Source organism: Rhodamnia argentea, chromosome 8 (genome assembly GCF_020921035.1).
Source record: "Rhodamnia argentea isolate NSW1041297 chromosome 8, ASM2092103v1, whole genome shotgun sequence".
NCBI classification, from domain to species: Eukaryota; Viridiplantae; Streptophyta; class Magnoliopsida; order Myrtales; family Myrtaceae; genus Rhodamnia; species Rhodamnia argentea.
The window spans coordinates 17,417,257-17,438,814 of record NC_063157.1 but is presented as its reverse complement, the minus strand read 5'-3'; the positions used below and the strand labels follow the sequence as shown (position 1 = coordinate 17,438,814).

The 21,558-nt window shown below is 38.9% G+C and overlaps 2 protein-coding genes across 6 annotated transcripts; one reads left to right on the top strand and one right to left on the bottom strand.

Annotated features, from left to right (window-relative positions):
• Positions 1 to 1,076: 1,076 nt before the first annotated feature.
• Positions 1,077 to 11,429, bottom strand: LOC115727944 (translation factor GUF1 homolog, mitochondrial). Its single transcript, XM_030658267.2, is given in 13 exon segments — positions 1,077 to 1,585; positions 1,744 to 1,932; positions 3,025 to 3,084; positions 3,155 to 3,295; positions 3,691 to 3,804; positions 4,322 to 4,393; positions 4,497 to 4,601; positions 4,749 to 4,816; positions 7,010 to 7,064; positions 7,197 to 7,353; positions 9,972 to 10,722; positions 10,970 to 11,190; positions 11,193 to 11,429. Coding segments are annotated over 12 exon segments (2,034 nt in total). The 5' UTR covers positions 11,317 to 11,429; the 3' UTR covers positions 1,077 to 1,585; positions 1,744 to 1,766.
• A 732-nt stretch (positions 11,430 to 12,161) lies between these two features.
• Positions 12,162 to 19,300, top strand: LOC115727945 (EID1-like F-box protein 2). 5 transcript variants are annotated; one of them, XM_048283823.1, is made up of 3 exons: positions 12,162 to 12,606; positions 12,910 to 13,684; positions 18,895 to 19,300. In XM_048283823.1, exon 2 carries the CDS (start codon positions 12,919 to 12,921, stop codon positions 13,663 to 13,665), a length of 747 nt encoding a protein of 248 aa, XP_048139780.1. In that variant the 5' UTR covers positions 12,162 to 12,606; positions 12,910 to 12,918; the 3' UTR covers positions 13,666 to 13,684; positions 18,895 to 19,300. The 5 variants fall into 5 exon arrangements, with proteins under 5 accessions (XP_048139780.1, XP_048139777.1, XP_048139779.1 ...); XM_048283820.1 differs by having other exon boundaries at positions 18,861 to 19,300; XM_048283822.1 differs by having other exon boundaries at positions 12,162 to 12,737; positions 12,892 to 13,684; positions 18,880 to 19,300.
• The last annotated feature ends 2,258 nt before the right edge of the window (positions 19,301 to 21,558 follow it).

Genomic DNA, 21,558 nt, shown 5'->3' with positions numbered 1-21,558 from the left:
ATCGTCCTCCACATTGCCGCACCGGCATTGGGTCATTGGTGACCTCCCCATTGAGAAGCACCACTTTTCTCTCTTTTTGTTTTCATATTTTTCTCTCCTCTTATTACCATGAAAGGCATGGAAGGTAATATTGAGAAGCATTACTTCTTTGCAATGAAGGTACGGAGGACGATGGGATTGGTATCATAGATACTAAACATAGGAATGGGATCGGGGTTTCTAGAAGAAGAAATAGTGGGAGGCATACGGAGGAAATTCCTTGAGAGGGAGAGAACAGAGAGACAAGAGGCATGGAAGGGAAGGAGGAGGGGAGGAAAGTGAGACGTGTCAAAGCCATAGGGGGAGTGAAAAAGGCGTGACAAAAAAAAAATAGAATTTATCAAATTTTTAAATTTTTTCTTTCTTCCTCTACCACGACCGGCCAACGACAGCCACAAGCAAGCTCAAGCTCGCCGGTCCATGTCTCGTGGCTGTCACCGGCTGTCGCCGAGGCCCGACGACCGACAAAGGGAGAAGGAAAAAGAAAAAGAAAATATTAAAATATTAAAATATTCGAGAAGAATAATTTCAGAAAGTGTTTTCATTTCTTTAAATTTAGAAATTTACCTTCCTAATTTTATACATGAATTCTTCGTTGATTAGAAAATATTTTTTGTTGACTAAAATTTTTAGTGAACCAAACGACTAAAAGTCGATTCCCAAAAATACGTTCACTCAAATAAACACAACCTTAGGTTTCAAGGACCCAGCATCAACTCAGAGTGGTCAAGCTGTTCTCATCGGGGTTTTGTCAAGCAATTAATAGCTTCATTTCACGATGACCGTGCAATAACCTTAAAAGAAGTAAAGTTGTTAGTGTGTAAATGTAAATGAGCCAACACAGCTGCCATGTAGACGCACATTTTTGGCACTCCTTAATATGTCAACATTACCACCAAATCGAAGATAGCGAAGGCAGCCTGTATAGAATTTTCTTCTAAAGCAATTGTTATCCATATTTTAGGGAAAATCACCTCTAGGTGACAGTTTATTCTCATTAACAAGTATCATATTAAAATATTCTGCGCACAAGTCTCGTAAAATAAGGAATCGTTATTTGATTACATTCATCGTTTCTTCTTGATGGCCATCACTGTATTCCAAACAATACGATACATCAGAGATACTGTTAGTCTATTTCTGCTACATTACAAAGATTTATGTAAATGGATAAATAATAAATTGACTTCACCATTGCCCACCCACGGAGGTAGAGAGAACCCAAAATGCTTCCCAATCACAATTACAATTGATACAAGAATGAGAGAAATGACTTAAATAGCAAAATTGCCTGTCCACCTCAGAGGTGGTGCTTTAAGACCTGACTCTGCAGTTCTCTGCCCGACCAAACCCACGAGATGACTGTCAAAAATTGAACTTGGAGTAGAATCAAAGGACAGAAAAGTGGCCGCCTTCCAGGTCATGTTAAAACCTTCCGAGATATCAGGAATAATGTTTGTCAGCAAACATCAGACTTGCCTCGTCAGTTTCCATCTCAGAGAAGCTGTTGAAATTGCATGCATTTTGTTTTCTCCATGCCAGAATCCCACAAACTAGTGTTCACACAGTGGCGACCAAAGACTGAAAGCAGTTCGCTACATCAAACATGGTAAATTTGTCACAAGAGCCCAAAACCTTTCAGTGGAGAACAGAAATATTAATGCATATTGATTGGGAGCATTAGCACAGCAAGTGAGCTGCTACCTCTAGATAACTTCAATGGTTCTCTACGTCACCTTCAAGATTTCATTGAAGGCCTCTTGAGGAATATCCACAGAACCAACACGTTTCATTCTCTTCTTTCCTTCCTTTTGCTTCTCCAAAAGCTTTCTCTTCCGCGTAACATCGCCACCATAGCACTTGGCAAGAACATTCTTTCTCATGGCAGATATCCTATACGCAAACACATGACCACTCAAGAACAAGGCCTTTTAACTACATGCGACATCAAACTTGGTAAGAGCTAGAAAATTCAGACAGCTTTAGCTGGAGGCAGGGCAGGGACAGACCGGCGATAAAATCTTAGCGAGGCCAAAGTACAAAAATTTTACTTTATGCGTTTGATGCATAATTTATCTACCGTAACAGCAAAACTATAGTGTGTCTGCATAATTACTATCTGAAAATTAGACATATTAGAATGGTAATACCAATCGCTATGGTTTTCGAATGCACTTTCCTCCAACCAAGTAATGTAGAAATCATTATTTACATTCTAAAAAGTGACATTATGAATGCATGTATCAAGAGATAATTTGAACTCCCAGGATTGCATTACCAACTGAAAAGAAATCAAATTCATGTTTCTAATTCCAAGTACAAAATTTCCCAACTGAGACACAACAAACTTTAACCATCCAACACAATCCCCCAAGAAGTTATCATTCACGTGAAAAAGCCACCTCAGAGTCAAACACAACAAAAAATTGGACAATTGCATTACTGTCCACACATGTCAAGAATCCTGAGAAGGGGCAAGTGGGATTGAACATTAAAGCATCTCATAGTCAATAAGGGATTTGAAGCTTCTCTGCTCATTCATCAAAGTGAGCTAACAATAAAAGAGAGCTTTACGGTTAATACAATAATGCGTACCTGGTATGAAGAACATGGAGTCGCAAAAATAATAGCGTTTTTTGTTTTGCATTTGACAGCTTGAAGCTCTTCTCCCGGCATTACTTTTTGGGTCTCTTTTGGTTTTTATTAATTGTTGTCAACTATTGGACCCCCTATTATATGTGCTTACAGTGGGGCAAGTTTCAATGTTCTTCAAAATGTAAACATGGTTCTCACCAGTAAAATTGTGGAAAGCTCCTTACAGGGGCAAACTATTTTTCTGGTCACATTACGTGGACAAAGGCAACAATTAAGTATAATGAAGCACATATCATTTTACTCATTGGAAGCCCATTTCACATACATAGGTTAGTCCCTCTGGTTGGGAGGCCATTACTATCACAAGTAATAAGAGATTTCAGTACTTACGTCTCCCTCGCAACGACCTTTGATCCAATCGCGGCTTGTATGATTATCTCAAACATTTGTCTGAACAAAACTGAGATAATTAGAGACTGAAATAAAATAGAAAGCACATCAAGAAAACTAAATCATATACCTGTCTATAAATTTCTTCAGCTTCTCGACCAATTCACGGCCAACGCGCTGTGCCTTCAAGGTATGAACTATTGTTGCCATGGCATCAACAGTTTGTCCATTCAAGAGAATATCGAGCTTCACTAAATCGGATTGCTGATAGCTGACCAAACCCATCAAACAGGTCAAACCCTCAAAGTGATACACATATTCAAGGCTCCAGTACTTGACCTTTTCCTTCAGCTAATATATCTTTAGTATTTTAACCCTAAAGCGCACAATCTAGACATATGTTCCTTTTATGATGGAAAGCAGTTAAGCAACACTGTGCACTACGGAGTAATTGTGCTACATGCTGCAGGTCTTTCAAAAGTCACTAACAAGGTTAAAATCGACAACAACCAAGCACCAAAAGAGAGCCAATGGGTTCATCACACCACTTCTATTATGTTAGTTAACATTAACAGAATAAAACTCTGCAGAATATTCGAAATCATGATCCTCACAAGTTCAACCATTCATGTAATAGAACCAAACACACCAAGAGATTTCACTTACTCTGCATCCTCGTAGTCAAATGAAGCATATCCAGATGTCAAACTCTTGAGTTCATTATAAAAGTCAACAACAATCTCTCTCAAAGGTAAGCGGTACTTCATTAAGACCCGTTGGCTGCATATGTCGAACTCAAAAAGATCAATCTCATGCAAAAGTGAGACAAAACAAGAACAGAAAGAGTGAATAGTGCTAAAAACAGGCCATACACAACATATTTTAGTGATTCCGCCCCTTCCCCAAAAAGGAGACGGTGTGAACTGAAAATAGCATACCAGCATGAGAGAGAGGTGGAAAAATTTGCTCATACTGTCAGATCAATGCATGCACATGGAAATTCAAAGTTACACAGAAGATCATTCTCCAAGCTATCACTAATTTCCCCTTGAAGTCCAAATTAAAAGGTCACGGTATTATAGGTCAATCAGTGTAGATTTCTCTAAGGAGAATGGTTTTTTAATCTGTGGAACAGAAAAATTCTATTGTTTAGGTTCAATTTTTGCACTTAACCCAAATAGTTCAGCACACACAGCCGCACAGCAATTTAAACGACAGATTAGGATAATGTTACAACGAAGAGCTTTCTTCTACCTTGTGATCCAGCCAAAAGGCAATGGTTAGGTACACTACTTACCTGTCAATGAATGAGTATTCCAGCTGCTGACCTCTCCTCTCGGAGCAAAGTGTGATAACAGATCCAACATACCTTCAGGCAGATAGCAGATAAAAATCAAAAGTACAAATGATTATGCACTTCCCAATGTTGAAAGAACTACTGATTATGCTTGAAGGGAAGTATGAGAGCTTACTCACTAGGAATAATAATGGTAGCTTTAACTGTAGGTTCCCAGCAGGCTGTCACCCGACTTTTGGGATTTGACGGCAACAAGGCAGGATTCTGAACTTCTAATTTGCTAGAGAGAGAGAGAGAGGGAGAGAGAGAGGCGAGTTGACCAAAAAGTTAACTACATGCAAAAAGAAACATACAACAGAAAGAGGCACAATAAATTGTAGTCTTATCAAATGCAAAAACACACAGAAAGAGGTATATAGTCTTATACCTTCCATCGGAATACTCGAAAATATATGGCACAGTTGGAACAGTTGAAATGACATGAGCTCCATGCTCCTGAAATGACATGAAAAAGGAGAAATAATAAATTCACTTTGATAAGAACAAAGGTTGATTGACCTCGAATGATTCCCACTATAATCATAGAGCCATTGAACAGCATGACAGAGTCACCAAATTAACCGAAGCATTATTAAATGCCAGGCATTGGTGCAGATAAAAAGTAATTTTTAAGCACTCCTATTCCATCAACTGAAGGGGAGCCTTGGCGCACTGTTAAATTTGTCACCATGTGAACTGGAGATCACGGTATCAAATTATGGAAACAGCCTCTTGCAATAATTGCATGGTAAGGCTGCACATTTGGACCCCAAGTGGTCTGACACTTCCCCACAACCACGCACCGCAAGAGCTTCATGCACCGGGCTGCCCATTTTTTACTCCTATTCTATCAACTACTAATGAAAATCTGGAATTCCACTGTAGTCTTTTCCTAGTGACACATCTAGTGTCAAATCAACGATAATCATATCTGATCCCAGCATTACATTCCAATCACAACCGTCTCCATCTAAACCTATCCACTGGCAGTGTATCTAATGTAGTTCCATCGTAAAATACACACCAGTATTTGGTAACTATCATTAATAACAAAGAAGAGAAAAATAAGTCACCACAGTGTGATACGTTAATTGTGATTGTGTATTCTTGAAAGGGAGACATAGTGTTTAACTATCCATACAAGGATTTGCATGTCAAACCATTTGACTTGCAGAAATCATAGAGTATCTGTATTTTTTGTTTTAAATGCCATAAGGATATCTATACTTACTTGTGTAAATGTTGCATTCTACCTATTGCAGCTAAGATAGTGCTTGCTCGATTGCATTGACCCAGAGAACTCTATAACAGACGATTTGTACCAACCAGATGACTCAATTGCTTCTGAGGAATTAATGACCGCTGCACACCGTTATTAGATATGAAATGATCTTTCTGTTTTTTAAACAAGAAGTATCATTCTTCGAGTTTATTTAGTTTCCTTTCTAAAAACAGGAGATTTAGTTTGTGTTTCAGTTTTAAAAAGAAAAATTCATATTCATCAGGTCTTAGTTATCGATTTAACTTCAAGTGGCATGGCCTATCTAAGAAATTTACAAACTTACGATTCAGTAAAGACTCAATTTTGTTGTCTACAACCTTATGGGACGAAAAGAAAAGTCAATTTATTGAAGTTCTCGAGTGATGCGGAGGAAATCATATGTTTTGTTTCCTAAGTTTATTCTAGCCTCCAATAATTGAATTTAGTTAGGGCACATGACACATAATAAACAATTTCCCTTTTAACAAGAAATGTTAACAGCAAAATGGAGAGGAACACAACTGGAAAAAGAAATTGACATCCGGCTAATTATTAAGTGTTTTAATGAAGAATGAAGGGAAAAAAGAGAAGTTATCTGAACTTATGACCATGAAATACATGATTGAGGATATGAACAAGAATGGAACGGTGCAAAAGGGAAAACAACATCATGAACAAGAGTGGATCGGTGCCAACTGGAAAATTTTCTGATAGGTACTGAGAAAACGACATGACACGAGAGATATTTATCAGCACAATAAAAACAGAACTAACTTGAAAATGACGAGATATGGAATATTTTCAATAATAAAGATTAATTTTTATCATGCCGGATAGGATATAGGTTATTTTAGCAATAAACAAAGTGACATGAATTTTTCGCAAACATGAATGCAAAACATCTATTGACAGAAAAGAAGGAGTGGATTAAACAAAGAAAATACGCCACTTGAATAGTGATGAGTGTAGCGCGCTTAAAAAGCCCACTTTCGCACAATATAAGATGATTAACCGCTCTAATTATCAAGTGCACAAGAAGCATCATGCTTGTGCTTGGTTTACAAGCTTCTTGGGGCATCAAGAACCCAGGCTATTTTCATGAAATGATTGCTTTTAAATCCACCAATGCTGAATTCCATTTGCAAGCAATGCATCCCTGATACTTTGACCAAAACATTCTTGGAAGCATTTTCTCATCAGCCCATTTGACTATAGGTGAACATGTTCGGGCTCCTCCATGAACAAAGAGGCACCATATTGACCCAACAAGAGATGAACTTCACAGACCTCGCTAAAGTACAAAGTTTACATTTTTTTCCAGCAAGTTTACTGTAATAAATTGCCAAGTTTACCTTAAGCATAAAACAACAAACAGCAAGGCAGAATACCTGTTCAAGCCGCTGATGAAAAACATCCATGTGAAGCAAACCTAGGAAACCACACCTGGAAGAAAAACAAAGAATCATCGTCGATACTCCCGATGGATTGGAACCAATAACATCAAGTAAAAGTAGAACTGATCTGCTTCATTGGCAATCAGAAGAAGATGTTCTCGTGTAGGAGTTGATTCAATACCTGAAACCAAGGCCAAGGGCCGTACTACTCTCTTTGCTAATTGAGACGCTGGCATCGTTGCATGTAAGCCTTTCTATTGCATGATTAAGTGCCTCAAAGTCGGAACCATCAGCTGGATAAAGACCAGAGAATACCATGTGCTTGGCAGGCTTGAAACCTGAATTTAGGACCCACTGGAACCGTTAATAAAGGCAAACTGCAAGGATATGCAACTCTAAATCCAAACAAAGTCGGATTAGAGCATGAAACAGGACTATCTATTGATAAGGAAAGCAATAGACCAATTACAAGTAAGCCACCAAGCTGAATCCAATGCTTTCAGTAAGCAGAGAAGAATATGTAGTCCACATAACGGTATCAGCTTCATTCACATTCCTTAATACAGAGCCCGTTACACTAGAAGAAAGATTATTCCACATTTACTTAACTGATTAAAGTTTATACAAGGGGAAACAATGCAATGCAACCGTTATTTTGAGAAATTAGTCTATAGAAACATGTGCTTCATTTCTGCACCAAACTCCTACTCATGGATGTTTTCACTACTGGATCAGTGGTTAAAAATGCTCAAGCGACCAGTTCATTGGAAACACATACCACAAAATAATTCGCGGAAGTTACAAATTATATACCTCTATAAAGGCCCAATCCTCCATCACCATCTTACTTTCAAAATAATTAAGACACTGCCTAAACTAATGCCACATAATAAAATTCACAGAATATCACATGCTTTTAATGCAAAATTCACCTAAAACTACCATTAGATGAAAATGGCCATTTACATCTAAGACATGAAAAACTTTGTCAAATACTCAAATTCAAGTTTTAATATTTCATCTAGATGAAATTTTGAGGTAAGTTTTGATTGATTCTATTTGTGAGGTAGGTGATGTGAAATGGGCATTCTATATCAAAACAACGGTAAGTCTGGGGTATACTGACTTTTTCACAGATAAATAACAAATAGACAACCCCCTCAAGCAATTTGGGTTTTTTCATAATATCAGTTTAATAAAAGGAAAGTAAATTGAAGAGCTTTCCTAGTGATGTTCACTTCTCTGTTTAGAGAGCAAAAATGTTCTACTAGACAGGAACTCAAAACTTTAGCCTAGGGTTTCTCACCTTGTTACAGTAATTAAATATTAAATCACACTTTCATCTAACAGCTTAAGCTTTTAGAATAGTTTCCAGGCCCGATTTGCCTCCCAATTAAATATTTTCACACCTAGCACTATGCAAAAAGACCAAACTAAACGTGAGGGGAAGTGCTAGAGTAATTAAATATTAAAAAAACGCCTCCATCCAATAGCTTAAGCTTTTAGAACAGTTGGCAATGGTCCCACAAAATCTCACACACCTAAAAGATGATGTCCATCTAATGGTTCTTCGAAAAACCAAGTGAAATACAGCTTTAAAGATCATCTTTACCAGATTGAAATGTTTCTCAATTAAAGTTTGCACCCTTATAAAATCCTACAATTTTAAGATTCCAACTACCATCAGATTTGTAGACAGGCCATCCAAGCATAATTGAAAATGTGATTTTAACTACCTCGCTGATAAGTGATTTGGACTTTTTCCCAATAATCCTCTCAATTCAACAATACATGGAAACGGGTGGCTCAATGCCGGATCATAGACATCCAACCAACTTATGGGTTCTGGTGTTTAAATCTTCACAGAAGCATTCTCTTATATAATAGGTGTTCTACATCAAATATTTTAAAAACAATTTACTGAAATTGAGGAGGCAAAACAAGCCTAGCTGGCATGTTGGAGTAACCCAAAGCAGTAAATCCTTGGTTCAAATCAGATATGTAGCCATCACTACATTTTATCCAATCTCAACAGAAACTATTCAAACAGATTCTTGACCCAGTTAAACTGCCCCATTTTGACCCTGTCGATGTGGGTTCATTCTGACTTTCAACCATAGTTGATTCAAAGCCCAAGTGACAACAACCTCAAGCCAATTTCCTGCCAAACTGGTAAACTAGCCAGTTTGGTCTGGTTTTCAAAAGATTGTCTGTCCCTGGGACAAAGGAGTGCAAAAGCTTTCATACAATTTTCTTTACAATCCCAACAATGAAGACAGATACATAACAAAGTTCAAATTGTGATCTCAAGCTCACAACTAATGGATTTAGCAGTCTAATCATGAAATCAAATTGTGATCTCAAGTTCACAACTGATGGATTTAGCAGTCTAATCATTCATTTTGAAACAAAGCCCCAAATAGAAACCTTGATATTCAAAGACAAGATATAGAAAATTTTAAATAGATGAAAATTCCACCGAAGCTCTATACATATACTTCTAGTACACATTACAGCCTCAGTTCTCCAAAATATATATCTTCTCTTCGACAAGCACGGCATGGCAACGCATCATGCAATTACCAGACCATTCATGTTCATATATGTAATCCAATTAAGCAATATTCTCTAACGAATAAATTCTCCCAGAGTCAAGGACCATAACAGTCTACTTGAATGCATATTAAGATGTTGCATTCGACCTAGATACAGTGAGTACTGCAGCATTATAGCAAAGCACGAGAAAGGTTCTAATCTTCTTTCCAAGACCATAACATAGGCCATGTTCCATGACCACATAAGAGCCATGGAAAAAGATTCTGACAAAAACAAGCGCAGTGTGGAACGGGTAGAATCTAAGACTTCAATGGATGCTGGCATGGCTCTCTAGAATAAAAAAAATAAAAATAAAAGTAAAGATATGAAGCTGTTGCAATTTAAAGCCAAAGAGATCTACCTGGAAGGGGCTCCACAGTGTTTCGGCTTTGATACAGAGTGTCTCCTATCCGTGCTTCTTTGGTTGACCGCATTCCACTAACAATATAACCCACCTGTCCAGTTAAAAGGACTCCAGTAGGGGTGAGTTCAGGATGCATAACGCCGATATCCAATACTTCATAAGACTGAGCAGTTGCAGCCGAGGAAATTTTATCCCCCTTCCGCACAGCACCATCAACTACAGCCACATGGCAGATCACTCCTTTATACTCATCATAGTAGGAATCCAACAGAAGCATTCGCAAAGGTGAATTACTCTTCCCAGGAGGAGGAGCTATGCGCTGTATGACAGCTGGAAGCACTTGCTCAAGACCTTGTCCAGTCTTGGCAGAAGTCAGAAGAGCATCACTCGGATCAAGATCAAACATTGACATCAATTGGGCTTTAACACGTTCAGGGTCAGCAGTCGGCTGGTCTATTTTGTTTATTACAGGTATTATCGAGAGGCCAGACTCAAACGCAAGATAAAAATTAGCAACAGTTTGTGCCTGAACTCCTTGAGCAGCATCCACAACCAAAAGGGCACCCTGGCAAGCAGCAAGCGATCTCGACACTTCATAGCTAAAATCGACATGACCGGGTGTGTCAATAAGATTAAGTAGGAAGGCTTGAGTTTCGTGTCCCTCATCTGCTTTAAGGCCGTTGAGGTTGTGATTATAAAACATTGTCGCCGTCTGAGCTTTCACCGTTATTCCCCTTTCCCTCTCTACCTAAAACAATTGGAAACGCGGGTGAATTAGTCCCTAACAGCAATGGATGAAACGATCATAGGTGACAGTTTCCATCGAATTCTACCACCCAAAAGAAATGCAAACAGATACAGATATATCTGCTACTTATTTTCAATTCCTTTCTTTTCAGCATTGACAGACAACTTCGACCGCTAAACTCTTCGACAGAGAAGGAGAACAATCCCGCAAGCTCAGGAAAGAACCAATCTGTAAAGCAATAAAACACCTGCAACTTGTCGAGGTACTGAGGCTGACCATGGCCTTTCTTGATAGCCCCCGTGAGCTCCAAGAGCCGGTCAGCGAGCGTGGACTTCCCATGGTCGACGTGCGCGATTATGGAGAAATTCCTTATCCTTTCCGGAGGGTACTGGCTCAAGTCAATGGCGTTCTCCTTGAGGTACGAGCGAGAGTGAGAACAGAAGCCATAGCCGAAGCCGAAGCTGGGGAGAAGGCACCACCTGATAGGCGGTAGAGCGAGTCCAATTTGGCAGGAGCTGGAGAGAGCCTGGACAAGAGAGAGCGGCATTTCAGTGATTTTAGGGCATGCGAAGAAGCTCGCCTGTAATAGCCCATTGAAAGGTAGCGGAAGAAGAAGACGGCGCGCGCCCACGAGGAGGAGGAGGAGGAGGAGGAGGAGGAACGGGTATTTTTCGTAGACTAGCTCGTGGCCACGTGCATTGCACGTGCCATTCTCCTATTGAGGTTGATGCGTTGATATGGTTCATCACGCGAGGCGGTGGGCCAAAAATACAAAACAGAGTAGAAAGATATCAATCGTGTTTGTCAGTGTCATTAGTCGTTGGAATTGGAATGGCTTATTCCTACTCCATCATCGACCCAAAAATTAAGGGGATAAATTTATCGAAAATTTTGACCAAAAAAAAAAAATTATCGAAATCGACACTTTGTTCTCTTGAAAAAAAATCACGAATTTTTGTTCAATTCTGCAGCATGAAATTTGTATGGTTCAAGTGGTGCCTCTTCACTGGTTAAAAAAGAAAAAATTTGTATGTTTGTGCTTACCTTAAACAAGAAGGATCCAAAAAAAGGAAGAAAAAGAGAAAACAATAAATTAAGATTTGAAAAAAGAAAATAATTAATCGAGCCCAACGACATCATTGGATTTACATGATCAACCCTACTTAACGTGATGAGCTTAGTTGCTATTATTGGTGTCGTGGTCTTTTCGAATGTCAAAATTTATTAAGACATTTCGGGCATTTTCAAAAACTTTCCATTGATTTTCCTCTATTATAATACATATCTTTGTTTATATGTATATAATAATCCACAAAGTCCCGATCTACGATGAATTAAAAATCTATCAGATGGGCATATTTCATTAATGCTTTTTGTCCCCTTCAAAGCAACACTTCAAAGTCCGACCAAAAGAAAATGATAACACTTCAAACGAGTCGCCCAAACAAAAGGAAAACCGAGTCGACTCAGTAGGGGATCGCTTGCTCATTTTCCTGGGTGAGAAATCGAGACCATCTGCTGCAGCTGATTTGACTCCCCTTCTTGCGCAGTTTTGTCGATTCCGTCTCCTGCAAACTTCTAGTTCTTCTTCCCGAGGCGAAACCACCCATCATCTTTTCTTGTTTGAAATTGTGCGAATCTTGCAGATTCCCGCAAGGCTTAATCCGCCATGTGATGCCCAGACGAAGCGCGCCCTTGTAATCTGGGTTTTATCTTCTTCACTTGGTCTCCCATGTCGCGTTTCGCTTCTCCCCTTTCGCACGATCCGGACATCCTCTGCCTCTGCTCCGCCTCTCTGCTCCGATTCCGTCCCCAGATTTCGAAGTCGTTTGTTCAAGCTTGCAAAACCTAATCTCACCGATCTCGCAGCCCCGGGGGGCGAAGGTAAACGACTTTGTCATCTCATTTCCTATCTGAGTGAATCGGGTTAGTCGCATCTGCAGAGTTTGACAGTTTGAGCTGTTTTAGGTTAAATCTGGGAATTTGGAGTAGATTGTGTCCACTGTTGTCGAGTTCCTTTCATGAGCTCACTTGGGAACGCCTGAAATTTTGATCTGCTACGTGGTGAATGCATTGCGGTTGTTATTGTGTCCTTGTTGCGGGTTACTATGTCAGTCTGTAGGACGAATATGTTCAAATTTTTGGGGTATAATTAGAATAAAGAGTCTTTCTTTCTTCAATTATTAGGTCGACAAGATGATTCTGGCAAAGCAATATCGCTGCATACACTCGTCCAGTTGTCAGTGCACGAAAGGACATCTAAGCGAGGATGTGATTTTCTTAGTATTCCAACAGATGAATTGGAATCCTAAAGCAATTGCCACCCTGTCTCTTGTGTGCAAGTGGTTTGATGATATTGCTAAAAGAGTGTTATGGAAGGAATTTTGTCGAACGAGAGCTCCTAAAATGATGCTCGATTTGCAATCTAGTGGTAGCCACAGTATTGATGGGAACTGGAGAGCATTGGCAAAGCTGCTAATCTACTGTTCAGGGTGCAGTAAGGATGGCCTCTTTGACAATGTCCAAGTGCCTGGTCACTTTGTTTACCGTACCCGGTTCTCTAGGACGTCGGGGAAAAGCTTTCTAATGCCACAGTGCAAAAATGATGTTCTCTATGTGTCTGATCCTTGTGAACATCTTGACCAAGGGGACGAGGGGGATGTGGGATTTTTTCGTGGGGTTTTCAAGTCATTCTCAATGTCAATGGCTAAGAGAATGTTGATTCAGAGGGGAGCCCAGCTTCACCCAACAGAGTTGTGTCCTTATTGCAAAGCTAAGCTATGGAGCATGCGGGCAGCAAAAATGATACCTCAGAGTGCCAGCTGTAGGCTAGGTGCTTATTCGGACTCAACTGACTTCTATGTGTGCTTGAATGGACATATGCTTGGAAATTGCATCCTCTTGCCTCTGTCAGATTCGGAGGAGGCCTTTGAGTTGGAATAGTTTTAACATTCAAATCCAGGTATACTGTGTTTCTAGTATACAATTCTGCTTCTCCCATGAGATATACCAAATTTGTAGATCATAATTTGGGCCCACACACTGATGATGTACAAACTCATCCACAATTGGGCCCGGTTAGCCACACTTTTTAACCTCTTTTTGTTGATCATAGTCATTTTCAGCATATTAATTAAGATACTATTTTTTTATTTTTATTTTTTGGGTAAACAGGCAGACCATTGGTAATTTTTAGTCTTTCACTGCACGAAAATCATTCAGATCTCTTCTTTTCTGTAACATGTGTCTATCTATTCAATAACAATTTAGTCAATCTTTATATGTATTTGAAAGCATATTATTTAAAAAAAATTGCCTTAACAAATAAATTATTTGTAAATACAGCGAAGTGCAATTTTCAATTTTTTATACTTGCGCTTTTTATATCGGTGATTATGTTGATCTTTTTTTTTTTATATTGCCAAAATGCCGATACGAAGGTAATGCCTTGAATGAACAATTCATTCACATTCGATTGTTAAACAACTAATGTTTCGTTATTGAGCATCTAATCTTATTGGCATCATTAATCCTATTATTGTCTTTAGACTTTTATGAAAGTTTATTGCCTAAGTAACAGAGAAGAGTTGAGGATATACATTCTAAAAGTACTTTGTGGTTCAAAATATTTCTAATGTGAAAGAAGACTTCAATTTTTTTTTTTTTTTTTATTTTTTAATTTTGAAATTGGAAGATACTGGATTTTTGTGCTAAAAGAGTTCAATTACCATGGTAAATATATTTCCTCAGGTATTACAGCAGCAACACAAATTTTTAAAAAAATGCTAAGAACTTTAAATTTTGATACTCTATATTTGATAGTTCAACTTTGAAATTTTCCTAATTTAGATTTTGCCACCATACAAGTAACCATACTTAAGTTCACTCTGCAATTATTACCAAAAATAAGATTTGCTTGTACATCAATTCTACACCACCCGTGTGTGGAAACTAAACCTGAATTATGTTTGCTCCTTCCTTTAGATACCTTTTAGCTTTTTGTACATGTGATGCCTAAGAATTGGTACTTGCTTTAGCACTGGCTCACTGGAGCCAATGTCATGTACCTGAGAAAGTCATCTCTAGATCTCCTGAATATAGAGTAGAACTATTGCACTTGTTGATGCTCCACATGTCATGTACCTGAGAAAGTAGTCATTATATCTCCTGAATTTATAGTAGAACTAGTGCACTTTTGATGCTTCACATGGGCTTTCCTCGGTAAAAAAGTGTAAGTTTAACAGTTTGTGTTGTGAGGAAAACATTTCTTTTTACTCTTACACATTCTGTCCACTTCAAAACTTAATATCTTGGGCTATAACAGTGACCACATGAACTGATTCTAGAAAATGAGGTGCGTAATGCCGAATTGTAGTACAGAATCATCTCCAAAGATACATATGAGAACATAAAAGGACAAAAAGCAAAGACCTAAGGTGGTACATGAATTTTATCGAAGAATCGTCACGTTGACTTAACATATGAACGGGTTTTTATTTAAAACCACTCCCCCTATTTTATAGAATACATGCATTAAATTTCCAGTCAATAATGTCATTGTAAAAGAAAAAATTGCCGATGAATTTGGAACGGTATTTCCTTACATTTAAACTTGAAGCAAAAGAATGGGTACTCACTTTATTTTACAAATTTACATCACCAAGGATATAAATTTCATTCCCTTGCGAAAGAGAAATTGTAGTTAAGTGAAAGAAATCTTACTTGAGTACTACGACTCTGTGATCTATTTTTGAGTTTCGTGTGCTAAATACTTAATGCAGTCACCTCATTCCGAATCAGTCACCTCATTCTGAATACTCAACCTGTTTTGACTTCTTATTATAGGCCAGTGCCAAGTATCATCTTTGATTATAGCTGAAACCACAGCATTCAGGTTCAAACTGAAAAAGTTAGAAGAACTATCTCCAGTGATCTTCACTAGAGTTTGTCCCTAGCATATTAATAAGTAGAAGATACTTTTGACAACCCATAAGTTGTCATCTTTCAGCCTCTAAGTATTGACTCAACCATAGAAACTTTGTAATGCAAGTAAAGTTCCAGCGAGATAGATTCTTGACACCTAGACCACCCTTTCTCTTTGAAAGACAAACATCCTCCCATTCAAACTTAGCTCCCATAGTAATCGGATGAGAGCCATGCCAAAGAAAAGCACTGCACTGTTGTTCAATCATTTGCATTACTTTCTTTCGAAGGATGAGAATATTATTTGAATAGCTCACAATACTCTGAATGACAGATTTAACCAATTTCAATCTCCCGGCATAAGTGAGTCTTTCACAAGTCCAGCTGCTTATTCTGATCGTGATTCTATTGCTTAGAGCCTGACAATCTTTGAGAGACAGGAAGGAGAGCTAATCAAGATACCTAGCTGAATTGGAAGCTTCCCTTTCTAATTCCACTGAGCTGAAGCAACAGTTGCAATTTATCTTTCTGAAATTCCAGCAGTTAAAAATGTCGGACTCTCATCAACCTTTGTTCCGTTTTTACATGTTTTTGGGGATCTACTTGGAGTTTTCGAATTTGTGCACATCCACTAGATTTCTGTAAGGTCCTCAGACCTTCTTTTGTGAAGATCAGAATATCGTTTGCAAAAGCCAAATGAGTGAGTTTAACTTTCTGACAAAGAGGGTGAAGGTGTACCATGCTTATCAGATAAGACATTAATAAAGAAAACAAGACATAACGAGACAAAGGATCTCTCTGTCTTATGTCCTTTTCCTCTCGAAAAACCTTCAAGACTTCCATTAATCATCACAGAAAAGCTGAGTGAAAACATGCAAGCTACAATCCAAGCAATAAAAGCTTCAGTGGCATTAATGGCACTAAGAAAGTTCAATGTAAGTTCCCAGTCCATGCTATCAAAGGCCTTCATGAGATCCACTTTCTAGAAAACCTTGAAGAAGTTTGTTGTAGATGATGACTTTGAACAAGTTCATGAACTAATAGAATGTTTCCAACAGTATTTCTTACTAAAATGAACAAAACCAGGCAGAGTTTTCTTCAGCGTATTGGGTGACATTGTTGTGATGCATTGAATGACATTAGAGCAGGAAACAGGCCTGAAGTCACTCATTTTGGAAGTATTAGGAGTCTTAAGGACTGAAGCAACGACAGTAGTATCATTGGCAGCAAGCAGTATGCCAGACCTAAAGAACTCTTGGATAGCATTCACAAAATCTTCACCATCAATGGACCAAGCTACCTTAAAGAAGTGTGAGCTGTATAACCATCACACCAAGCGTCTTTCCTTCATTCATGCCCCTTACGTTAGTCTTTCTTTCATCTCTTGTTATTGGAGAAACCATATGATCATAAGGAGCTTTATCAAGTTGAAAACTACAAATAGATGGCAGATGGGAAATAGACCTTCCAGTATATACAGAGCCCTTTTTACCACATAAATCCCGATAGAAAGATACTGCTTCATGGACAATTTCATCATTTGAGGTAACCACATGAAAGTAGTGAGTCCATGCAAAATATTCTTACTAGCCTTGACAACTTTGTCAAGAAATTGAGGTCACCAAGCTTAAGCCAAGTATCTATCCCTTCAGTTTATAAAACACCTCCTCTACTTGTTTAAACTGATTCAATTCTGTTTTAATTTTCTTTTCTGACTCAAGAATAGGGGAATCAGGAGAATGAACTGAATTTGATAGCTGCAAAGACAACTGTTGGTCTTCTTAAGTCTACACTTTCTAGGAAATGCAATGCAATGCTTCTGATTGAATTCCTTAAGCACCTATATAACAATTGCAAAGTAGGATGTCCAGTACAAGGTTGAGCAATTGCAACATAGCATATCCAATAGGTTGATTCCAAGATTCCTTCACAGCAGCAAGAAAATCAGGACTATTTCTCGAGAAATTGGAAGTATCTAAAAGGCTTCCTATGAGAAACCATTTCAGGCAATAAGTGGGATGCAACATGAACTATGATGCAGGAAATAAGAAAAACCAATCACCAGAAGTAAGAGCCATTTCAAGTTTCCTCTTCACATGTCCATCACTCCTATTGTTCATCTTAGTAAAGAAGGTTCCAAATAAAGAGTGACCAAACAAGCCAGGAGTTTCTTCACATTGCTGGATTCTTTTATCACATTGTAACCTCTGGCCGCTAACCAATGTTTCTTGGGTAATGACTGCTACTGCAAAATCATGCAAAGAATTCTACCCAGCATATGTAACTTATAGTTATGCACCATTTGCAATCTATGTGAAAAAGAGAGAAGTGACAAGGTTCAGGTTGACCTCCTCAAATAATGACTTTATCTGCAAAAGAGGACCAATTTCTGTTCCTCCCTCCACTTATGGGGCTTGGAAAGCCTCTAATATTGCATTCAGAAAATTTGCCATTAAAAAAGGTGTGGAGGTGGATGGACTTAACCCTTTGGGAGTGCCATTCTTACCAACTGTGGCTGTCTTCCTTGATCTTGTCTGCATTCACAACACTTTTCGGCATTTCATCAGCATCAATTGACAGCAGGAAGAGCATCCTGCTTATCAACCTTGTTCGACAGGGTCAATATCACTCGAGTTAAGCACAGTGAAAGCATTATCTAAAAGAATCGCATCGTCATCCACCATTGCCATATTCATCCACTGAAGAGTTACAATCAACAGTATTATCTTGCTTTTTGGGTAAACCTACTGTTCTTCCTATAATCTGAGGATGAAGAAGAACCCCTATATATTTCGTGGAGGCACTAATGACAATGGTTCTACATACAGAGACTTGCAAGTCATTTTAAGGAACCCAAATGTCCTTCCCCTTATTCTTCTTCTGGCTTCAAAAATTAGGATCCCGCCCAAAGAAATGTTCCATAGATATTCCAGAGGGATTTCGAAAGTGTTTCCATTCTCTTAGAAGAAACGAACTGACCTGCTAAATCAGATTTGGGATCAATTTCGACACTATCAAGTCCTATGTGAGGACCCTTCTCAGTTTCCTTATCTATAAACAAAGGACACTTACAGCACTTGATCCATTGCCGTAACCATTTTTGCTGACTGAATTAGTCGTTAATATCATTTTTTAGTATCTTTTTGCTGGTTCTATTTTGTAGTAACGAACAATTGTTACTCTGTTGGAAATTAATCTTTCTTGCTGCTGGACAGACCTTTAGCCACTGTATAGATTGAACTGCTGCAGTTGCGGTACTACAGCGCAACAATATTCCGGGTACTCGGGGAGTTAAAGTTTTCGCAACTCTAGGACTGATCAGAAACATCAACTCTATTGTCTGTGTGGGTCCAACAGTCTTTCTTGAGGAATTGTGGTGGTGTGCTAAAAGGTCTACTTCAGCAGTACCCAATACGTGCTTGCCCGTCAAAGAGTGAAAGAAGCATTGCCGTTGAATGGCCAGATCTCTGCTTAGGTCTGAGTTTTGTAAACTAAGGAATGCCATCATCCATTACGATTGTCTGTTGCAAAGCACCGTACTTGAGATTTGTTGTAGTAGATTGTGTGTCATGCAGTAACCTATGTCCACCTTTTTCTGAATATATATTTGTTACCCTGATAAACTTGACTAAATCTTCACTTATTACTTTCATAACATGGATTCCTTTAAGAAACTCATGATTCAGTTAATTTTGGACTCAAGTGGATAAACTTTTCAAATCGGATAATTATAAATTTATTCAGCTTTTTCCTTCCTCTTCATCATATCACTTCAGCTTCTTAGAAAGAACTAATCAGGGTTGGGTACGCTTGTTTAAGGATATTAGACGTGGTTGGAGAATGTCGTCAAATTAGTTAATCTTCAGGGAAAATGGTTCACCATTTTATGGTTTTTGGGGTACTTTTCAAACGACGGAGTCATTTGCAGATACTTATTGTCGAAAAGCTCTTTTTGAGAGACATGAACTTGGGATATGCTAGACCCGGTCCCTTGAGGCGGTTGGACCAAGACCCGACCCCTTGACCCTGTACCCTAGCACTTGAGACCAATATCTAGAGGGTGGGGCTGGTAATTCTTGTTCACCTGTCATGTTAAATTCGTGTTCGTTGGTGTAAAAAATTGCCTTTCTTATTTGAGGGTTGGACCATGGACCATGTTGCTTAAATTGGATATCTCGATGCTTAGACTTTGGACGTTGCTTTCTAGAATTAGCTTGTTGGGTTTTTTTATTTATATCAGCCCACTACACCTGTGTGGTTAGATCATGTTGATCCCATTTAAAATATTGCGTGATTTAATGGAATATGCGAAATGGATTAACATAGTTCGAGAATACCCAATAATATTCTTTTGGAGATGGGGTCACGGGGGGCTACTCTTCGGACCTTGACACTTGGTCCGGGACCTCAAAGGCTAGAGCCACAATCTTGCAATAATATTCACTTGGGACCTTGGAGCAAGGACTCGAACCCCCAAGGTTCAGCCCCTAGAGTCTCCTGTCCAGGCATCCGCGTCCCGACTCCAAGCATCTGGATCTTGAGACCGCCCGCCAACGTCTGGGGTCCAAACATCTGGAGTTCGACCCTCATGGTCTTAGGCTTTGGCCCCGGGGCCCCATGTTTGGTTGTCAGCTTCTTAGGTATGTGAACAATGGTCCCTAGAGTTGCCCCCATGGTCCAAGTTCCAGTCGTGGGGCTCTTGGTCTGGTCCCCTGGGTCTCAAGTTTGGCCCCTAAGGTCCTGGATCCAAATCATGTGGACTCTCTTGATGGCGGTGGAAATGATTGCGATAAGTAAATTTAGATTTTCAAAAAGCGGAAATTCCTTTTCTTGAAATTCAAACGTAAAATTTTTTTGTTGATTTTGGAATTATCTACTCGTGATTTTATTTTATCGAGTGATGCGAGAAAGTGAAAATAGGAATGATGCGTCTGAAACACATGAATTATCCGTGCATCAATACCTCAATACATTGTTCATATTTATATTTCTCAACTATGTTGTCTTCTTTTATTAATTTCACGTTCAAGTGCTCACGTTAGTCCCATCTGGGTCGTCGTTGAGTGCTAACCCCGTTCGTCAGCTGGATCACCGACGCGAAGTGGGGAGAGGACCACCCACCAACTATTCCGTTGAATCGTCAAAGAAGAGCCCGTAGAGAAAAGAGTGTTCACACAAAAGAGCGGTGTCGGTGCACAGATATTAGAAGAAAACAAATCCCTTTCGTCAAAAGTACTATCTTATCATTCCATCAAACGAGCATTTCCTACTAATCAAAAGATATATCTTATGTGAGGTTTAGCGCGAATGCCCACGTCAAACCGAATCGTGTTCCGGTTTTAGGAGATCGGCATAGCCATCGCCTCTGCTGGCCATCGGATTTCTACGGGAATTTCATGTGAATATTTTAAAATGAACTATGTTTCCCAAAAAAACCTTATCTATTGAACCCTAATTTCTTTCGCTAACATTGAACCACAAAACATTTCATAATCTATGAGGATGAAGCCAGTATCCAAACGTTTGATAGTTTGGAGCTTTCACTGTAGACAGAAAAGCAAACGGCGATGGTATTGTTAATGATGTCAACTAATAATGACTAATGGACAAAATGTCAACTAATTGTGGCATTCCATGATTGCGACATCGATTGGAATACCAAAGCCAAGCTTCGTTGCCGATATTCCCTCCTGAACAGAAGAGAGAGAGAGAGAGAGAGAGCGAAGTCTAATAAGCTTTAATGCATGGAGTGCAGCTTGGCCCTACTATTAGTTGCAAATTACCACCTACCTAATTATTTTGTCATGTTGGCACGTGACAAACTAATCATGCTTCGCCTCTACATAATTCTATTTTTAAATGACTGGCTGTGGTATGAATTAATAATTGCTCGAATATCATTTGCTGGTGAGA

Coding starts and splice junctions, on each gene's coding strand:
- LOC115727945 (XM_048283823.1), top strand. CDS start 12,919: ATGATTCTGGCAAAGCAATATCGCTGCATACACTCGTCCAGTTGTCAG.